This window comes from Pygocentrus nattereri, chromosome 26 (assembly GCF_015220715.1).
Source record: "Pygocentrus nattereri isolate fPygNat1 chromosome 26, fPygNat1.pri, whole genome shotgun sequence".
In the NCBI taxonomy this organism is placed as follows: domain Eukaryota; kingdom Metazoa; phylum Chordata; class Actinopteri; order Characiformes; family Serrasalmidae; genus Pygocentrus; species Pygocentrus nattereri.
This window is the reverse complement of record NC_051236.1, coordinates 13012886-13035049: the sequence shown is the minus strand read 5'-3', so window position 1 is coordinate 13035049 and position 22164 is coordinate 13012886. Positions and strand designations below refer to the sequence as shown.

Below are 22164 nucleotides of genomic sequence, written 5' to 3'. Positions count from 1 at the left end.
AGATTTACTTGTTTCCTTTTGTATGCATTTGTTATGTATAGCATGCTTCCTTAAACCCTTAATGCAGATCCAAGTTTAAGCTCATTTTCAAACGATTGTTACATTATAACACTACTTATTCTTCAGTTCTACAAATAGCATAATGATCATTTAGGGCTTAAACTGAAGTAGATACTTGGACCAAGACATTCATTCCACCCTAGGCTTTTATTTCCGTCATTTAGGTTCTATTTGAGAACATCAAATACAGAAGAAAATGTCAACAACAACAACAAAAAAGTGCTTGTTATTTTTCAGGGTTGCTACGTGTGTATGGATGCTAGGGATGTAACATCAGTCATGTTCTACATTTCTTGCTTCTACAGGGTCTTGTAAGACAAAGTACAAATCTGGAGTAGACCCATAAAAATATTCAGGAGCTACACTAAGTGTCTACTAGGCATCTCCAAAGTGTCCATAACTTCTCCAACCTCTCCCAATGCAAACGACATCTGTCACTATATATTAAGTGTGTGCAAGGTCAAGGTATTTTTTCTTGTGTGATAGAACAGACACATGTATGTCCACTTCAGAGTAATACTAATATTTCTTCCAAGGAAATGATTACCTATCCAAAATGTAAAATTTCCCCCGACACCTCTGCAACACCACAGCTTTAAAGTATTTTCGAGCCTAATAGAGATACAGAAATAGAAATGAATAAATATGCCATCTATGCTTCTTCAGTATGTAGCCTGTCAAAATTAAATGGTCTTCAGAATTTCAAAGACAAAAACATATGTTCTTTCTTTATCTAGAGAAATGACTTTTTCTTTACTTTTAAAACTCATGCTTTATGGTCTACCATAATATACTCCTCTAATGTATTCTCTTTCAGAAAACTTCAATAATGCTGTTTCTGAAATGAGCAGAATAGTTTAATGTCATGGAAACAAATTTGAATGTAAAAAGTGCTGTGGAAGCTATTAATGAACCTTTTTGCAAGTAAGTTCTCGTTGTCTCTTTGTCTCAGTGTTCCAGTCTGCCCTGAGTGAGCTCTTTTAGCATGTGCATAGCTGCATATAATGCAGTTGTTATGCAGAATCTGCAGAACTCTGTGGAGAATCAGCAAACTACATGCAAACAATAACAGATCACGGGCCCTGTGGTATTTTTAATTCTAGCTGAGTTCTGCAATTTTAATGAAGTGATGACATGTTACAACTTGCGATTACTTTATTCTCTGGAGATGACTTTATTCTCTTCCTGTGAAACATGAGGTGTTTAAAATAACCTTACAAGAATATAAACACCAAGTAGTCAGTGAGTAAATTTTTTATGTTATCATAGATCACTGCACTCTATTACAGTCATAATTCTATGTTATGTGGGGAGATAGTTGAATTATCCTATTATAAAAATTCCCATTAACATATTCATTGCAAGGCTAAGTTTGAGTTGATGGATCTCAATATCTTTTTACATTAAGCTAACATAGTTAAACTTTTGTCAGCCAACTGCATGCTGTTTATTTGATGCCAAAGAGCATGAAAGTTAGGCTAGTTTGTTTTGTTAGTGTAAAGTAGTTTGTGTTGTGGAAACTATTTATTAGTGTACAATAGTGCTATAGAAATGGTTGAGCAAAGCAGTGTTTTGATAACCATTTATTAAAGTAGTGTAATAGCATCATGTAAGCTACTAAAATACATTTTACTACATTATGAATATGTTGCATGTCTTTCAGCTATCTATAGAATTGTAGCACTAAAACCATTAGCATTTTAAATCTTTTGTGAATGACCAGCACACAGAGGAGTCTACGTTTGTTTTTACAACACTGCAAGGGTTTTAATGAGAGCCCTGTAAGCAGGCCTTTAAATAAGCCAGTTTTTATTTGCTGTTTAATGTGTATGAAAAGTAGCAGGTTTTCTCTGTATAATAAAATCAGAAACTACAATGAATTCTATGTCTCACATGTTAACTTTTTTAGTTGTGGACCAAGCGTGTGGTCATGCACCCAAAAAAGCCAGTGTGGCCTCTTATTGTAGCTTCACATTCCCAGAGGGAGGAATTCCTCGTAGGTCCCTTTTATATCAAAGCACATTTGCTAGTGTTGAAAAAGCATTTCACAGGTACTTCAGAGACTCGGTTGTAATTCTTTGAAGTACCAGTGCACTAGAGGTGAGGCATGCCGACACTCTGCATTACACTAATAGAACAGGAGGGGGAAAGTGGAGGTACAGAGCAGCAATAGGCCGAGGCAGACTGAGGGTCAGCCAGTTTGAAGTAGTAAAGGTATAAATGGCAAATATTGCTCATTTTGTTTTGCCTGATTTAGAGCTAATAAAGGGAACTGAGAGGAAAAGTGTGGGGCATAAGTGTTATTTTATAGCAGGCTATTTCAGCTTTAGCCAATGCTGCAAGGCATTTTAGCTTTTAATTCACTGTCTTGATATCAGGAAATCAACAACTAATAATATCAGTACTAAAAAATGAAATTGGGAAATGTATTTTGTTTCATTTATTTCCATTTAAATTATAATGGTAAAAATTATTTCTCTCAATAAGATGAAATGAAAAAGCTGTGCCCTCATTACTAAGTAATGCTGTCAAAGCTAGCACATTCATAACATGTTATAATGTGTTAATAACACATTAACACATTATAACATGTTGTTAATGTGCTAGCTTTGGCAGCATTAATTAGTAATCTTAGTAAACTTTACTTAGTAAAGTAAAGATCATTGACATGATAAACTTTTAACTCAGCTCATTTTTTAATGCTGTTATCACATTTTCCTAGCTTGACACTTTCATTCACAGTTTCAGGCTGAAGCCCAGCTGCAATGGCCTTTAGAATCATAGGAGTTAGCAAGCATTTGACCCATCCTTTTCTTGTTTTTTTTGTTTTTGATTGAGTTCAGGATGATAACAAAGGGAAAAGAACTCCACTTTCCCTAAACTGCAGAGGCCACTGAACTATATGCACAGACAGTGAGTCAAACTCAGCATTAGAAGTGATCAGGACATTTCGCTTACAACGAAAAAGTGAATGTGTATCAGAGGAGCTGCAGTTCAGCAATCTGGTTAAAATCTTTTTACTGTGATGCATGAACTAATGCACTCAGTCACAGTTCATGTTACCACACTGTATGAAATTTACCAAATGTTTCAATATTTCTTACAGCTATCTTCATGAACTACGTTAAAGTTTGCTATCAGAACCAGAGGCATTACAAAGGAAGGCAGTTATATCCAGTTATATAAGATAAACCTCCAATCTCTTTGACTGGGGAGACACCTAAAAACTTGAACCAGAAAGACACATTAAAGTTTCAAGGACATATTTGAAGTTCTTGAAAGAATGAAAAAAATCAAATAAATAGTTTGTAGCATTTGCCAAGAGATGCCAGGCTGAGCTATCTCATTTTTTGTTAACTCTCCTCCTTTGTAAGGTAAGGACTCTGGTAGAGTTTGACTGATTTCTTGATAAAATCGTTCTTGATAAAAAAGTTATTTCAACGTCTTCTACAGAATTTGTTTGTCCCCAAAATGTATTTAATGTGAATGGTCATTTATGAGCAAAGCACATGATTGTTGCCAACAATATCAGTAAATATCAGTAATATATGTATCTTTGGCAGATTACACTGGACAGTGCTCACAGGATATCTATGGATAAATAAGCAAGCAGCAAACTAACAAAAGCCAGTGGAACACTACAGTTTCCCTCAAGAGCCTCCACTATGCCAAGAATCCAGGAGCTGTGTGAACGATAGTGAAAGAATATAATCATTGGAATCATTGACTGTAATTATGATATACATGATATATACACTCTGAAGTTGGAACATGCAGCCACTGTTTATCTCATTGCACATCAGGGGGGACCTAACATCTTCTGGGTTACTGCTGTACCATGATTAAGATGTTTGAGAGTGTGCAAATCTGAAGCCAAAAAAAAGAATAGTAGCTGAGAAGAAAACGGTTAAAGATAAAGGTATATTTTTTCTGGTATTAACATTGTCACCTGTTTTATCTTGTAGTTAGACAACAAAAACTAGTGGATCTGGGGTCTGTCTAACAAAGGAGATTCAACTAAGTCAGGCTGTCAGATAAGGTTTCAGCTTCACAAAACCCCTGTTAATCCAGGTTTAGATACTCCGGTATTCTGTCTGTGATTAATCCTTGTTTGCATGCACATGAAAGTGTGACATTTATGACAAACAGCTAATCGCATGAACCATGAAGAGGAGTCACCAAAGAAGAAAAAAGAAATTACACTACCTAAATATGTAGAAAGCAAAGCTCTCACAACAGGATCACATTCAACTAAGCTTAAAGTTGTTATTGGTAAGCAAGAAATACTGCATCATGTTACAGACCCCTGGATCTACAATACTGAGGTCATCTGTAATTTACACTGTAATGTCTAATCATTATTAGATGATCTGATTATATTATTTTAGAACCCCTAACAAGCATTCAATCATCAGTTGTACAGCTATACATTAGCCAGTTGTTACTTGCAGCTAGCAAGATTGGGCCCCTCCCTTACAACCCAGTAAGGCTAGAGCCAGCCCTGTTCTCAGTGGAGTATGAGTGGTGCAGAGTGGGAGCAGAATGGGGAACAGAGTGGTGTGATTCTGCTCAGAACATGAAGCAGCTTTTCAGAAAGTTGGAGAGTCTGTATTCTCTCTCACTCTGAAATCGCTCCAATACTGCTCCATCCTATGAGCAAGTCCTTTTTTCACTCTGATTACTTCTGTGTGACAGCATGACTGCTACAGCTCTCACATGCCACCAATTCATACACAGCGTTTACGTAGTGGAACTGTTCAGTAGACCTGTGCTGGAAATTTTCACAGATAGCTACAAAGTTCTGCTGATATTACATACAATTAGTCTGACAATGTCCATTTTGCTGTGTGAATGATAGAGAAGATCATGTTGAAAGCATGTGCATTTGTTAATTTTCCTTGGTTTTCTGGACTGTGACTGGGCCATCATTTGAACCCTACACCCACCACAAAAAGCGTAAAGTAGCACAAAATGTTTGACTAGTTTTATGTTTAATGAATGACCATATATTACAAAATTAATTTACATTTACAGCATTTAGCAGATGCTGTTATCCAGAGCGACTTACAAGAAGTGCTTTGTCTATCTAGAGAAAGTATCTTTGCTAGTTACCAATGGGTTAGAGAGAAAGCCAGTCCTGACCTCAGATACTGCTAGAAACAAAAAGTCACTGTTGGTATCCAGAGAAAAGGAACAGAGTTGAACACAGAACTCTGTGTAATACAATACACTACAATACAATATAATACAATACAATATAATACAATACAATGAACTACAATACACAGTGCAATACAATAATATATAATATATAAGTGCAGCACAATATATTGCAATCAATACTTAATTCAGTGCTCATTTAAGTGCTGTGTAAAGAGATGTGTCTTCAGTCTGTGTTTAAAGACAGCAAGAGATTCTGTTGTACGGACAGCCAGTGGGATTTCATTCCACCCCTTGGGTGCCAGTACAGAGAAGATTCTCAATGCTTGTCTTCCACACGTCTTGAAGGATGGTGGGTCAAGCCAAGCTTTACTCGAAGCTCAAGGGCTTGTGGTACAGTGGTATATCAAGTAGCTAGGGGCTGGTCCATTTTTGGCTTTGTGAGCAAGCATTAGGGCTTTAAATCTGAGGCGTGCAGCTACAGGAAGCCAGTGTAAGGAGCACAGCAGTGGGATGACGCGGCTGAACTTGGGGAGATTGAAGACGAGCCATGCTGCCGCATTCTGGATGAGTTGCAGAGGCTTCATTGCCCCACCAAATTAAGTGCATGGCATACTGTCCATATGTTCAAGACATAAACTAAACACCATTAGAATTAATCATAGGCAGCACAAATTGAGTGGGTTTCCTCTGATATGTGAGCAAGGAACATGAAAAAGAAAACCTGGAGTGGGATGGAGTGGAGTGAACACAGAACGAGCGGAAATTTCTGCCACTGCACACTCCTCATGTACTCTGCTCCTGCCCAATAAAATGTGTGACACAAGAATTAGATTTTTATATGTCAGTTTTTTTCTCTCTTTCTTTTTTTTGTATTTGAGATATCTTACGTGTTCAGACTGAATTTCTAGCAGTAAACTGTATTAAAAGTTAAAACAGCTTGCCATACTATTTTGAAATTCAGTAAGTGAGAGCAGTGGTGACAGTAATGCACAAAGCATCTACTTGTGGTGATTAAAAGAGGCACAATATCACAGCAGGGATTGGCATAATTTATTTTTTAAACAAGATATGAAAATAGAATTACCCAAGCAATGAGATCCCTAGTGTACAACTAAAGGTGAAAGCAGTTCATTTACTGAGTCATGTTTATGCATTATGAAGGTGTGTTGTAGGCCTGTGAGTGCATGCCAGATAAAAATTTGACCTGTTCTATCTCACAATGTTCCATAATGAAGGCCATGCAAATTTCATTGCTCCTTTAACTGCCTTTCCTGCTCACTTTTCTCAGAAAAAAAATGATACAAAATTCATTTCATGTGGTACAAATGAAACACAGCTCACAGCTGAGGCCGAGCAGTCCTGGTTAAAGAATGTGGTGGTGGGTGAAACACATCCAAACACAGCTTCAGTGCATTTGTGCAGCGCTGTATTGAAAATAATCAGTGCGTGACAGTTTAGTTCAATCGATTCTTTATCGATTTCACATTTGCAGAGAATAAAAGAAATGCAAAGGCTCTTGAAAGATGGTCATCGAGGTCAAGCTGCCCACCTCTGGTGTGTATCAATAAAAAGCATAAATAAAAGAGCCATTGGGGAACTGACTGTTGTAGGCAATGTGACTTCTTCTTGTGTGAACTGACACTGAGCAAAAAAGAACATTGTGTTCTTCGGAACCAATTTTGCTGCTTTCAGTTTGCTTTTCTTTAAGGCTGAAGTTGTATTTAGAAGACTGTATTCAATGAAAATGACTTTTTTTTTCACGTTCAAGTTGTGTAAAAAGAACCTGCAATGATCTGCTTACATTCATTGTTTACCCAGTGTACCAATCCCAGTCTTTTTTACATGGTTCAGATGTAAGTGAATGATGCCATTCATTTTTTTGTAATACAGTGAACTGCTTTTGAATTACAGTGGTTCTGGTGTGATAGCTGAGGTCCTCGGGCCCTGCATCTTCAAGAATGTCATATTAATGTTTTCATGATGTATGATTACATTTGAGATGTGATCAGTGCAGATGCCAAAAAATGCCACAAAACGTTTGTGCAATGCCACAAGAAACCACCTTTTGATTCCTTAAAGAACCACATTTCAAAAAGAGATTCCTGGACGAAGGAACCTTCTCACATTGTAAAGGTTCTATAGCAATGAATGGTTCTTCTAAGAACCTTTACTTTATGTTTTAGGGTAAAACTTTGCAATACCCTCCCTTAGGACACCAAATGAAGGTTCTTCTGTGGCATCATGCAAAGAACCATCTTGCCATCTTTTTTTAGAGTTTTTTAGAACATTTCCAAACTCTTACCTCTAAGGAACCATCCAAACTTCCATTGAACAATTTTTTTCGGATCCAAATGTAGTTCTTCTATGGCACTGAACGAGGCTTTTTGGTATGTTTGCTTTTCAGAGTTTGAATGACAGTGGAGCTGCTATTAGGTATCACACAATTGATTTAGAGAACAAAAATCAGACTTTCCCCACCTCTGATTGACCTGCCCCTCAAACCTGACAGATATTAAGTAGATGTTAGTCTATCAGTGAACCTACCTGACAATGCCTCAGCACATTACATTACCTCAGCACATTAACCGTACGCTGATCCACCCAATGCTAATCATGCTTGCAGGCAGTTAGGCTGAGAGAGAATGACTAGTTTTATGATTATTAGTTTGATTCCAGTTTGTGACTCCTGATGAGGAATAAGGAATTAATCTGTATGGAATTATTCTTGTAAAATACTCAAAATAAAACATACTCAGACCTCTAAAACCTTAAAAACATCAAATGAGTCATAAAGCCTGATTTGATTCTAACCACCAAGAGTGTTCGGGATTGCATGAGAATGTATCACTGTCCCGGATTGTGGTGAGAATGAATTACTCAAATGTCAGCAAGGTAGCTCCTGGCTGTCTAGATATCTTACCTCAGTTTGGCTTCTTTTTTTGGCTGATAATGGATGTCATGATTTGGCCCCTCCCAGTCCTCCATGTACTTTTGTTTTGTTTTGGTCTTGTCCATGTGCTTTCTTTGTTTTGATTCTTCCCAGTCCTGCCCCCTTGTTTCTTGACTCTCCCCTTGATTGTTCACACCTGTGTTATCCACCTGTGTATTGTTAACCCTCGTTGTTTCCTGGTATTTAAGCCCTGTGTTTTCCCCTGTCAGTTTGCTGGTCATTGTATTGTATTGTGTTGTTTAACATCGTTTTTCTGGCCTCCATTGTGTGTGTTGCTTCTCTCAGCATGTGCGTCCACCTCATCATTGCTCCCCGGCATTACAATGGAGAAGAAAAAAAAAGATTTACCTTTTGTGCTGAATTAAGATAGAATTGCTGTTTTCTTTTAAATTTTGTTTAAAGACAGGCTAAATAAATTAACAACAGAAGGTATATTTATTAGCCTGTAATAGTGATACTTTTTTGATCCCACAACCAGGGAAATTCCACCTCTGCATTTAACCCATCCGTGAAGTGAAACACCACATACACACTAGTGAACACACACACTAGGGGGCAGTGAGCACACTTGCCCGGAGCGGTGGGCAGCCCTATCCACGGCACCCGGGGAGCAATTGGGGGTTAGGTGTCTTGCTCAAGGACACCTCAGTCATGGACTGTCAGCCCTGGGGAGCGAATCGGCAACCTTCTGGTCACAGGGCCAGATCCCTAACCTCCAGCCCACGACTGCCCCTCGTGGATCAGTGGCTAGGCTAGCAGTGAAGATTGGTTAACACCACAGAGACCACATTTCCTGTGGTTGTATGATGTATTTGCGTAATGCATGCTGGATATTGTAGTGTGAGAACACTGATGAACAAAAATACAAGAGCAGTATACAATTATGACTTCTATTAAACTGATGAGGCTGAAGGATGTGACGCTATGCAACAGAACGCTGCAAAACATGACAAGTAGCATGTTAAACTCTGGAATCCCAGAAAAAAAAATGTTGACACCCCATTTATATTATGTCTCAAGCAGACATGCTGGCATAGTCATAAAAATACAAAGGGAACATGTCAAATTATATATATGTATGCTCCTCAAAATAGGAGTCGTCTAGATTTTGCCTTCTTTGGCTACATTTGCAGCATATTTTATAATTAATTCTTTACAAAAAAGTGTCCAGTTCTGCTGACTAAATTACTGAACACAAATATTTGTAATTCATGCTCTAACTAGGTCAATCTGAAACTTTTCCTGTTTAGCTTTTGATGAACTTACTTTGAGAAGTATATTGTATGGTAAGCATTCTATAAAGGTTATGGCTGAATTGTTGATAATTTTCCGGCTTGCTTGCTGGGAATGACCTGCTCATCGAAAGTTCATGTTTGATCTTTCATTTATTAGTAATTATTTTGAAGCTACGCTATGTGAATTTCTGATGTTAAAACTGAAAGAAATAGCATTGCAGGAGAAAAAAGCAGGCAAAAATATGGTGGGTGGGTATGTGTGTGTGTACTACTGTAAAGCCTGTAAAGCCTGAAATAATAATTTAAAAGTCAGAGGCATTGAGTCGGATTTTGTGGGAGTTTTGCAGAACACATCATACATCTTTAAGATTAAATGTCATATGTTAGGTCTCAGAAAAAGATGTTTAGGTCTCAAATGCAAAGTCAATGCTATACTGAAAAAGATATGATGAATATGATGATATGATGAAGATATGATATCATTTAGTTAATGAAGGATTTCTGAAGACAGTACTTAGATGGATCAGATGGGATCAATTAGGGTCAGAGCTAAAGCCTGCAGGAAGGCAGATCTCCAGAAGCAGGATTGGTGACCACCATTTTAGGGGATAGTCTAATCCTTAGAATGAATGAATGGTTAACATTTTTATCACACAGACATTTTTATGCATGTATTTAAGTTTTGTTAGCTGCAACTTTCACATAAATTCCCCAAGATTAGGATGTGCTAAGTTTTAAATAACAACACGTAAACATTTGAAAATAGGTGAGTACCTCCAACTGGCCTGTACACACACAGCATGATATTTTTCCACAGAAAAAACAGAAGTGCAATTTTTAACACGGTGGAAGCTCCAAACCAAATCTAATGTGTTTTTTACAGGAAGAAGAAAGGACAAAAGGTTTCCTTTTGTAGTAGCAACCAAGGGTGGCGTCACACCTCCAAAAGTGGTGGAACAAGACTGTTTCCAAAAAAAAGGTGTGGCAAGCTGAGAGATGACAAAATGCAATTTGACTACAGCATGCAACTACTTTTAATGTAATGCTAAGAATATGTCTCTATAGATTTATTTATGAACAGGGTCAGTGTTAATTTTTGTTTTGACTCTACACTTCTCTAGATTTAGAGAAAAAACTGCTAGCTAACATCTCTGAGCAACGTTTTCAAACCCAATGCATTTTCTGAAGTCTGTATCAGTTTTGCAGAGATGTGCTGTGGAAAACGTGCTCTGCTGCTGAATTTTCTCATGAATTATCACAGTTCAGTTGTTTGGTGTGGACCTGAATGTAGCTGGATTGTTCACATTTTGAAACAGACAAAACTAAAGAAAAAAATCACAGGTTTACTTTAAACACACTGGGTCTGAAAGCAATCTTAATTTGACTGTTTCACCAAGAAACAAACCAAGACATCTACTAAATTCACAGTGTAGTAAATTGTGGCCCAGTTTGTGTATTGCAGTAAAAGCATTTTTAAAATTAATGAGCTGCAGCTCCTTTCACTGAAAACAAACTCATGAAAGCTTTAGCATTTGGGAAATGTCCCGCGCCACAGCTGAAGTGAGGATTCTGATTAGTTTTGCCTTTAAATTTGACTCTCTGTCAGTTCATGCCAGTCACTGTTATGTATACTTTCAAGAAAGTAAAGGTCTTCATTTTTTGTAAGCATCCTGAGCTCAGTCAAATATTGGTGGGTCATCGCCCCAGTACCGGTCAAATGCCTGCTTTTTTTCAAGGGAGTTTTGTCATTCAGCCTAACGCTCTGCCTAACAACAATCTTTCCCATGATATAATTACAGTAATACATATCCCAGCGGCTTGCTTTTATATAATGTCAGCATAAAATATGAAAAATACACAATGCTACAATACATAATTAAAATGTTTATTTTTAGTATTCTGCGAAGAAATGTAGTTCTTTTAGAGTATGGTATCGTTGCCAAGCAACCATAGACAGCTGAATGAGAAGGTTTGATTGCCCATCAGTGTATATTGTGCTCATTTCATGGACATTTTAACTTTTTGTTGTGTAACAATTAAAATATAACAAAACATTTGCTATAAGTACATATAAGTCATCCTATCCTATCTAATGTAGTCTAGATCTCATCTAATATAATATCTAATGCAGTGGCAATGGGTGGCAGGGTGGCACGGTGGGTAGCACTGTCACCTCACAGCAAGAAGGGCCTGGGTTCAATTCCCCGGCTGGGTGACCAGGGTCCTTTCTGTGTGGAGTTTCCATGTTCTCCCTGTGTCTGCGTGGGTCTCCTCCCACATGCAGTCATGCCTTTTGGACATGCTAAATTGCCCCTAGGTGTGAATGTGTGTGTATGTCTGTCTGCCTGCCCTGCGATGGACTGGTGACCTGTCCAGGGTGTATCCTGCCTTCTGCTCAATGACTGCTGGGATAGGCTCTAGCACCTGCTCCCCCCCTCGCGACCCTGAGGGAGAAACATCTGAGAAAATGTGTGTGTGTGTGTGTGTAGTGGCAACCCAGTGCCCACAGTGGGGTGGATCCTCCATGTTCTCTAGTGCACTTCTGGCTCTTGCACTCCAACAGTGCGTACTTTACTACAAAATAGTTATTCAGGATTCAGCCACATCTATAGTTTACAAATAGTGACTATTTTGGCTGTTAAATTTAAAAATTTGCATAGCATAGTATTTCAGGAGTACATAGCCATGTAGATCTGACTAAAACAGAGACATTTGAAGCATTTAAGCCATTCAAGTGACATTCTTTACTCTTTTATGTTGCTGATTTACAGTGAAATTTAAAGAAGTCTAAGATATTAATGATGGAGTTGTTTAGCATGTTTGCCATCTTTTAGTATATTAGCTAGCTGACCAGTCTAGTTCTAGGTAAGAAAATAAGTGTTAGCCCCTCCGTTTTAAACTAAATCAGGTTCTTACTTCATCGATACACTCGGTGGCTCTTCCAAGCGGCATTAGATTAAAAAAATACTCCATTAGCAGGACAAGGATTTTTCATGATGTGGTGCAGAAATACAGAATTCAGTTGTTCTGAGGCATTTGGTTTCTGTATATTGTCCTACAACAGCTTTTTTTTTTTTAACAGCGTTTTGTAATTTTCTTCAACTAAAAGGTGCACACTGGATCCAAACATTCCACAGTAACAATTGGGCATAAACAGGCTAGGATTTACCTAGATAAACCATACATTACTATTAACGATCATTTTGTTGTTCCGAGGCACAGGCGCCCAATCTTAGTCCTAGAATATCCTGTGTCTTGCACATTTTTACAATTTTCTGCTGTAACACACCCGATTCAACACAGGCTGGGCATGTTAGCTGGTAGATTGGATTAGGAGTGTTGAGAACAGAAAAAACACTAAAATGTAAAATATGCAGGGCAGCAAATACTCCAGGACCAATGCTGGAAACCGCTGAACAAAGGTTCTCACCATCATTCCCCAGTCTTTCGGCTACGTACATTTATTTTATTAAACCCTCACATTTCTTAATCAGTGTGTTGCATATGTTTTTGCGCTGTTACAAACAACCTGAGCTGTACTGCCTCCATGATGATACATATTTGTTTGGACTGCGACCATTCAGACTGTGTCTGGTTTGTAATGCATCCAGACAACGCAGAAATCAAGCTGGCTCTAACTGAAAAATTTACACAGCATCACAGTCAGTTTAGAACTTGATGTCAAAGATAGAATTAATATAGGTTTATAAATGTTTATCATTTTTTTGTGCTTAAAAATCTGTGTGGATAGGATTTTGCACCATCATTTATTGCGTTTTGTCTTGTGCACACTCCCTGACTCACATGCAAATGGCAAACACACATTTGTGCTTAGATATGAATTTGCCATTTGAAATGAAATTGGAATGCAGCACAGCTGAGTGAGCCTGCTCGTTTTTGGCATGTATGTTTTTCATGCGGACCTTCAAATGTTTTGAAAATTCCATTCCTTTCAATGGTGGTATGACTACAAATGCCCCCACTTGAAGAAACGGCAAGCAATTTTGCTCTGATAGCCCACTTTTGTCTCTTTTCCATCTGTTTTTCTCCATTGATATTCACAAAGCTGTTGCTGCTTCTCCAGCTTTAAAGCTAGGGCCTCCAAAGATGGTATGAAGATTTAGGCTAATGGCCTAAAGAATAAAGAATAAAAGCACATTTGATATGTGGTCTAATCCTTTTTCCACACCAGCCATTTATGGAGTATATCTCAAAGGAAGTTTTGTTTACTACATACAGTTTAGAGATATACCAAAACTGGAAGTGAAATGGATTTATGTCCATGAAGATGATCAAACTAGTCAATGTTCATTTAAAAACGTATTCTTTTTTTTTTTTTTTATCTTTATACAAACTCTGAGGAAATTTGCATGGCTGTCTTTGTGGGGAGATGTGAATTCAAATCAAATCAAATCAAATCAAATTTATTTGTATAGTGCTTTTTACAATGGATGTTGTCACAAAGCAGCTTTACAGAATTTCTGAAAAGACAAAGTTTCAACAGCAGTGTAAGAATGTACAGAAACCCCCTGGTGGGCAAGCCAGGGGCAACAGTGGCAAGGAAAACTCCCTCATAACTGAGGAAGAAACCTTGGGAGGAACCAGGCTCACCAGGGGGGACCCATCCTCCTCTGGTTAAACTACCTACAAGTGATTATATTACTAATATTAATAGCAGTAATATTGGTATTAGGAATAACTAGGAGTCTATGAGAACATCAGCGTAGGGTGGGCAGCTCGTCCAAGGCAGGTGGTGGCAGCTGGGGCATGGGCAGCTGGTCTGAAGTTGGTAGCAGGAGGGCTCAGCAGTCAATCGTCCTTCAGTGTCCAGCCGGACTTATGGGTGATTGTATACTCGGAAAGAAAGCAGGGAGATGGAGTTTTATTCTATCCGTTTGTACATAAACAGGAAATGTAAACATTTATACAGTGTGGCTAATGACTCCGGCAGATCTGACGATGACAGCTTAGCTAAAAGGAGAGAACCAGAAGGACACACAGACACGGCAGCACTCTTAAACAGTTTGGCATCCCTCCGCTCCACTGACCACAAACTTGAGTGACCGTGTGAGAGCAGCGGGACGACAGCACCAGCGTCTCAGTTTACTATAATTCCCTGTGTCCATGGAGCCCTGGATCTGCTGCCTTTATCTAGGGGGGGACATTAGCTACCAAAAGCTAAACTGAACAAGTGAGTTTTCAGCCTAGTCTTAAAAATTGATTGTGTCTGAGTCCCGAACAGTTTCTGGTAGATCATTCCAGAGTTTGGGGGCTTTATAAGAAAAAGCTCTTCCCCCAGCTGAAACCTTCGGAATTCTGGGGACTATTAATAAGCCAGCACTCTGTGATCTGAGTGGTCGTGATGGCTCATAATGAGAAATAAGGTCTTGCAGGTACTCAGGAGCAAGACCATGTAGGGCTTTATAAGTCAATAAAAGGATTTTATAATCAATACGGAATTTAATAGGTAGCCAATGAAGTGATGATAGCACTGGACTGATATGATCAAATTTTCTAGTTTTAGTGAGGACCCTGGCTGCGGCGTTTTGCACTAGTTGGAGTTTGTTTAAACTCCTGCTCGTACATCCTGACAGTAGTGCATTACAGTAGTCTAGCCTAGAAGTAATAAAGTCATGTACTAGTGTTTCCGCTTCCCACAGAGGTATGGCCTTCCTGATCTTGGCAATGTTGCGAAGATGTAGAAATGCTGTTCTAGTGATGCTGCCTATGTGTTGATCGAATGATAAATCTGAAACAATTGTAACGCCAAGATTTTTTGCTGCTGAGCCAGGTGTGGCTTGTGTTCATAGCAAGGGGTTTCTCACCCCTCCCCTTTCACCCGTCATTGCTCGCTAGCTGCTCAAAACACTGTCAACAGAGCGTCCCAGTTGACCTGATAACAAAGTTATAGGGAAAAATATATTATTTCGTCATATTAATTAAAAATAAACATTGATTTCCTTTCAGCCACTGGAATGGCCACTTGTAGACCTGCAGAGAGACGTTAAGGCTTGTCCTTTCTTAATCTGCGCTGTCCCATAGACCTTCATTCAACTTTTGCAATTTCGGACTTGAGATGCATATATTGATTTTTGGTGTCTATACCCCCTCCCCCACACATTTTCTTTTTCATCACTCCAACCCATAAAGACCTTGTCTTTGCTTTGCTGCAGCTCTTTCATTCATACATTTCATTTATATTTATTTATTTATTTACATCAATACTACCCTGTATATTTTTTCTTTTCCTTTTTTCTTTATTAGTTGTTATTACACGATCCGGTGTTGTGAAACTAAGGAACAATAGCTTCTGTAGGTTAGGGGAGGCTAACACAGGATAAGGATAAGGAATATTTCACCCTTTCATTACATTAAGATTTTTGGCAACTCTAGCTTTGCTAGACTCAACAAATGCTACAGTTTCGCTTCAGGCCGGTTAAGCTTTAAAATATTAAACACAATAAAAAGAGTAAATTTGGAGTCAGCTTTGTTAACATAAACCTTCATGTGTAATAAAAGTAAAGCCCAGCTATGAGATTAAGGAATTTCCTGTCATTAAAGTTCATTTTCTTCATGAAATATTTTGTGTTCAGAATGCTGGGAATGAACATGCACTGTAATATATACAATTCCACCACACAGCAAAGCAGTGGTTCATCAGAATGCAGCTCCTTCATTCAGAATGTTGAAAAGAGACATGCGGGAGCTAACGCTCATTCCTTCCGACCTTGGGAGCCCATAGCAACCTTTTAAATTCAAGATACACAGAGAAGAAGGGGATCTGTGAGAGAAATAGGAAAAAAAAACAGTTTTCAGTGAGGAGCTGTGAACGAAAACCGAGGAGGTAAAGTTAAAATGCTGCAATGCCCATACCAATATAGGATCATCTGACATGCTTTCCTTCTTTTGAGCTGTTTGTCACTGACTTTTTTCTTGCTTTTTCTTCTTTTTCTAGAGCAAACCTCTTTGGAGAACAAAGATTGTAGGCCTCAGATACAGACCTCTGTTCATCTCCTTTGGGAAAAAAAAAGATTGAAAATCCTGTGGAATCAAAGGATCTGGGATTTTTAATTAACTTGTAACCTTTTAAGCTCACCTAAGAGGTGTCATCTTGGATGGAGAGAGACACAACATGTGCTAGAATATCCCTCTTCTTTACCTTCTTGATTGATGTAAAAATGAACCTAAAAAGACACTGTAACCTCCAAGGACTCTTCTACTGATCAACTCCTAATCAACTGAGAGACTCTTCTGAATTAAAAACAAAAGTAAAGCTGGAAATGTCTCCTAACTTGGTCGACGTGGGTGGGAGAACCATCCGTATTGGTTTATCTTTGCTGATTCTTCTCACTTTCTTCTTGATAACATTGGCAGCAAGACCCAAAGGCCCAGGCCATACACATCTGAACTCTATTCGCATTGATGGAGACATCTCTCTGGGGGGTCTGTTCCCAGTTCATGCACGGGGCCACAACGGAAAGCCATGTGGGGAGCTGAAAAAGGAGAAGGGCATTCATCGTCTGGAGGCCATGCTCTTTGCTCTGGACCGTATCAACAACGATCACGAGCTGCTTCCCAACATCACTCTGGGAGCCCGAATTCTGGACACCTGCTCACGGGACACTCACGCTCTTGAGCAGTCTCTCACTTTTGTCCAGGCACTTATAGAGAAGGATGGGACAGACGTGAAGTGTCAAGGTGGTGGATCGCCCATCATCACCAAGCCGGAGAGAGTTGTAGGTGTGATTGGCGCATCCTCCAGCTCCGTGTCCATCATGGTGGCCAACATCCTTCGCCTGTTTAAGGTAAGCACCATGCTGGGGTGCTGCTGTGCACCTTGAACTGACTTGATCACTTAAGTGGCTGGTAGACTGGAAGATTAGGTCTCTAACATGCTTTCATTACCTTCACATAGTAATCACATTATAATTGCATTCTAATTGAATGTTTCCTTTACTCATTTCAGCCTGACCAGATTGTCATAACCACATAATTACACAGCTAATACAATGATTAACTCAACATGGATGGCACACTGGATATTAGATAACTCTCTGCATTGTTTCAGCTCTTTAAAGTTAATGTCACAGATAATACATTTTCTCTGTTCATGCCGTGTTGTGATCATGTGAATGCAGAGGAGTTCAGATACTGATAGGACACAACTGTAACTGCTCCCATTAAACTCAACCACCGCTGTTTGATTTCTTTGCAAATTCAAAATGAGCAAGTGTCTCCTGTTAATATTCATCCATCTTTTTCATTTTGCCACATGATTTCATCTCCATTTTAACATGTTTTTCTTCATCATTCTGAGATGTTGAATTAGCTGGTGGCTTTCCCATTTTCAGAGATCCAGTGTTTTCCCCACATATATGCTCTTTGTTATGAAGGGTAATATTTCAGTTTGATGAATGTTAAACAGCATACTTTTGGTGAACACTAGAGGGGAAAGAAATATGAATATGCAAATGAGTGGTGGATTCAGCCAACATTCAAAAAAACATACAAAAAAGAGGACCAAAAAGAATACAGGAACAAACATCATATACCAAGCGTCGCGTCTTCACATAAAGAGTCTCTCTGACTCAGTATGAAAAATATTTAAAGGGTCCATATCATGGAAAAACAAATTTCCACACTTTTTTTTCTTTTTTGATGTATTATGTAAATACTGTTAAAGTCTCAAAACATACCATTCACTCCTCAGTGCAGCCCTTATATGGAAACTGAGCTAAAATGGCCTGGTGTTAAATTTCTTATTTTTGTACTATAACTAAAACCAATTTTACGTGTCCACCTATTCAGTCTACAGCCATTTAATGGTGCACTCAGTCAAGATAGAACATGCCTGCTCTACTTTTTGAAATCATACAAGATCATTTTGGGGATTATGGAAAAGTTGTGTACTATGAGCATTATTATCACTTATTAGTAGCTCTTCTTTTTTCTTCTTATCATCATATTTATCATTATTATGCTATTTCGCTGAAATATTTATAACACAGCTCAAGTATGGAAGGAAAAATACCATTGTCATAGGCAACAATAAATATAATAAATATTAATATTCCTCTTAATTATATTATTTCTTGCTGTGTTTCAATACTGATATACTATACATGCACATCAGTATGGTAAGTGTACTTTATTAACACAGTTTTAAGTTTGAATTGCTTTATGTAAGTTTTAGCCTCCTGACATCAGTCCCCCCTGTTGTCAAACCAAGTAAGCACCACTGTGACATAATATCTTAATATTTTGAGAAAATAAGTCATAATTTAGAAATATTAAGTCTGTATTTCAAGACAATAAGTCTTTATTTTAATGAACTAAGTTAATATTTTGACATACCAATGTCAGGCACAAAGGAATCAATACCATGTCTAATAGAACCTATGAACATCTTCATAACATGTTATAGTGCATTTATAAGGCATCATAAACATTGCTATACATATTTAAGCAGATACATGACACTTTACAGCCATGCTTAGTATACTTTGTTAACATAATACATTATATATTGTTAGCGTGATGCATTATAAGTAGTGATCATAACATGTTTTAAGTATTTGTCAGCTTTAAGTAAAGTGAGGCATACTGTACTAAAGCCTCCGCCAATGTTATGAATGAGGCTTCAAGTTCAAGATGGATTTACTCTATTCATCACTGCAACATACACAGTAAAGCACATTATAAGATTCAAATATCAGATTTTAAACTAGTGGTGCCATCAGAAGTATTTTACCCAACATGGGGAAGTTAATGTTTACAACTGTTAGCTTGGCTCTTACTTAAAACTGCATATCCTACAGAGTGCTAGCAGAATCCACATTGTATGCAGTGAAGTGATGTTACAAAGTGAAGGTTTCTAGTAGTTAATGTTAGAACCAGTGAGGGAGCAAATTACAATGATAGCACTTTACTAACTTGCCTCTCACTCTCAAAGACTTCACCCCACAGTAACTTCATGCTGAATATGATGTGAGAAGGGGTTTCAGGCATGGAGCCTAATGAGTACTTGGATTGCTATAATGTAATTTCATTTTTAAAGTGAGAGTGGTGGTTAAGGAAAACACATTCTAATAAAAACTCTGGCCTGGACAACTTGTTTGAGGCTGGCCTTTGAATATTCAGGACTTAAGCCCCATAAGTGCAGCCCTAACAACACAAATATCAGAGGTGGACCCCAGAGGATAAAGCTGCAATGTGGAATACTGGCCATTTAAAATCAAGGTACAGCAATCTACCAGTAGCCACATTTACATGCGGCCCAATAATCCATTAATAATCCAACTAGCTAAATCAGAGTAGAATACGACCATGTACAGACATCAGTCAGAACAGACTTGTCCGATTGAGGCAATTCAAAGTACAGTTTCTGTCCTCCTGAACGGGGTGGGTAGTCCTGTAAATAATATGTTAAACAGAAGAATAATAGCTATGTAAATGCCTGTATCTGATTACATTGCCAATAAGTACGTTCTGCATGTTCGTTGCATCATAGTGAAAGTTTATAACATTCAACATGGCAGGAGCAGAAACTGGTCTGCAGAGGGGATGAAGTTTATGCTCTGAGCTTTAAAAGACAGCAGTGGGATGGGCATCCATCTTACGTGTCTCGGGACATGATGTCTTCCTCTTGGCCTTCTCTAATAAGTACATGTGAAGTACAATTTCCCGGGCTCTGACATAATTTTAACGGAATTAATAACACATGCATTGCTCACTGCTGCTCATCTCACTCTCACTGGCCTTATGTGATGCCCGTTGTCATGGTAACGTCTACACTAAGTGGCATTCTACGCATGCACATAATTTTTGATTGGCTTACTTGTATTGTGCATGTAAATGGAGATTTTCATCAGGTTGAGTGAGCATATACCTCAGTCTTAATCTATAATTGGAATGTATTCAATCAGATTGGTAAAAAACTTTGCATGTAAACACAGCGAGTGCTAACTAGCAAATAAAGTGAAGACACCCTGAGTTAAGTAGTCGGAAGTGTATTAAGATGACCCTGAATTTAGCTTGCTCTGAGATTACGATCCTAATGGTCAACAAGTTTAGAGCGAGCGGCATTGCTGATGACATTCGGGAATGCTGATCTGAGTAGAGATAATTAGGTAGCTACACATTTATTTATCCATTTGGCTTGCCAGAAATGTTTGGAATCATTTAAAACCTCTCCTTCTGGAACCACATCTGTCAGTGGGTTTATTGCCCCCACCCTCCACCCAAAAGAAAAAAGAAGGATCATAGATTGTAGATGCCTCTCAGAGTTTCAGAGGGCTCTGCTTGGTTACATAACCAAATTTTGTTTGCAGTCGAGGATCAGAATTGCACCTGTTCACAGTACAGGTCTATGAATAATGGACGAATCTCTACTTAACTGCAAATACTATCTCCTGCTGGCCTAGAGTCAGCGCTCTTGATCTGCACACGCTCCACAGCCTGGGCTACCCAGAGACAGCTGCTCACCGTTAAATGGATATTTACTCAGCTACGCAGTGCTATTCATCAGAGGGAACGGTGTGATCAAAGACAGATCACAGGCAGGGGGGAATGTGGCGGCATTGTAGCAGTGATGATAGGCCTTGGGTACAAGTGCTGCGATAAGCACATTTAAAGCTCACAGCTAAAACACTGACATTGCTGAGAGAAAGTAGGCAGCGAAGTCGAGACCCGGAACTAGGATATGGGGCGCTCTCCTCATACACATTCTTAGGTGGGGCCGTAACAACACTATGCTGCTTCTATGTGTATGTGTTCAGAATCAGAGCCTGCATCTTTATTGAGTTTGAACCGGAAGTGTTAGATGTGGTGTAGAAAAGAAACGGTATGTGTTCCATACTAGAAGTGTATTTAATGCATCATCTAAAGATCAGAGTACATTTTGAATGACTACAAAGACTTGGGGTGGATGCTTGAGGCAGTTTCTTCATTTTTTTCTTGCTCACATATTGGCTAATGCCACTGGGCTAATGCAGAAGCAATCCAGATAGCTAACAATACTGCCATGAGACCAGATATGCTTTTGCAGTCAATAACTTCAAATCATTACATTGGAGAGCATGGATCACTTAAGCACCAAAAATTACTCATCACTAAGGACAGCTAAAAGGTAACACTGGCCATCATTGGGCTAGTTGAGTGTTCTCAGCTGTGCTCTGTGTGGCTAGTTGATTTTGCAGTCCTGTGCTTTGATTGGCTTGTTGAATTTTCAGTCCTGCAGTCCAGTGGTCTACTTGAATCTTCAAGCTCTGATTGGCTAGTTGAAATTTCCCTCTTGTGTTCTGATTGACTCGGTGGATGTAGCCTCTTGGATTCTGATTCATTTTTTCTTTCCTGTAGTATGATTGGCTGCTTGAGTTTCCCTACACTCTGACTGGGTAGTTGAATTATCAGTGTTGCAATATGATTGACTAGTTGAAATTTCCCTCCTGCACAGCTGATTAGTTAGTTGCATTTACAATCCAGCAATCTAATTGTCTACCTCGATTTTGCTTTGTGCACTGTAATGGACTAAATGAATGCTCTTTCCTGCACTCTGATAGGCTAGTTGGATTTTGCCACCTGCTATCTGATTTGCTAGTTGAATTTTCCCTGCTGCGCTCTGATTGGCTAGATGAATTTCCCCTTTTACAATCCAATCATACAAAGTTATTGATGTTATTTAAAAGGCTTATCTGACAGACATTTAGAACACTTAGGGTTTTATTTTTTGCCTTATCAGGGACAAAAGGTTTTCAC

General features: G+C 38.6%; 1 protein-coding gene across 4 annotated transcripts in view; it reads left to right on the top strand.

Annotated features, from left to right (window-relative positions):
• grm4 (glutamate receptor, metabotropic 4) overlaps positions 1–22164 on the top strand; it is a 228372-nt gene that overhangs the window by 69272 nt on the left and 136936 nt on the right. For 2 of the 4 annotated variants that reach the window (XM_017697823.2, XM_017697821.2), the window contains exon 2: positions 16364–17213. In XM_017697823.2, the coding sequence (XP_017553312.1) occupies positions 16689–17213 (525 nt within the window). In that variant the 5' untranslated portion in view covers positions 16364–16688. Of the gene's footprint in view, positions 1–10291; positions 10388–16235; positions 16253–16363; positions 17214–22164 lie in introns of those variants that run through there. The other 2 variants (XM_037534870.1, XM_037534871.1) reach the window with 2 other exon arrangements.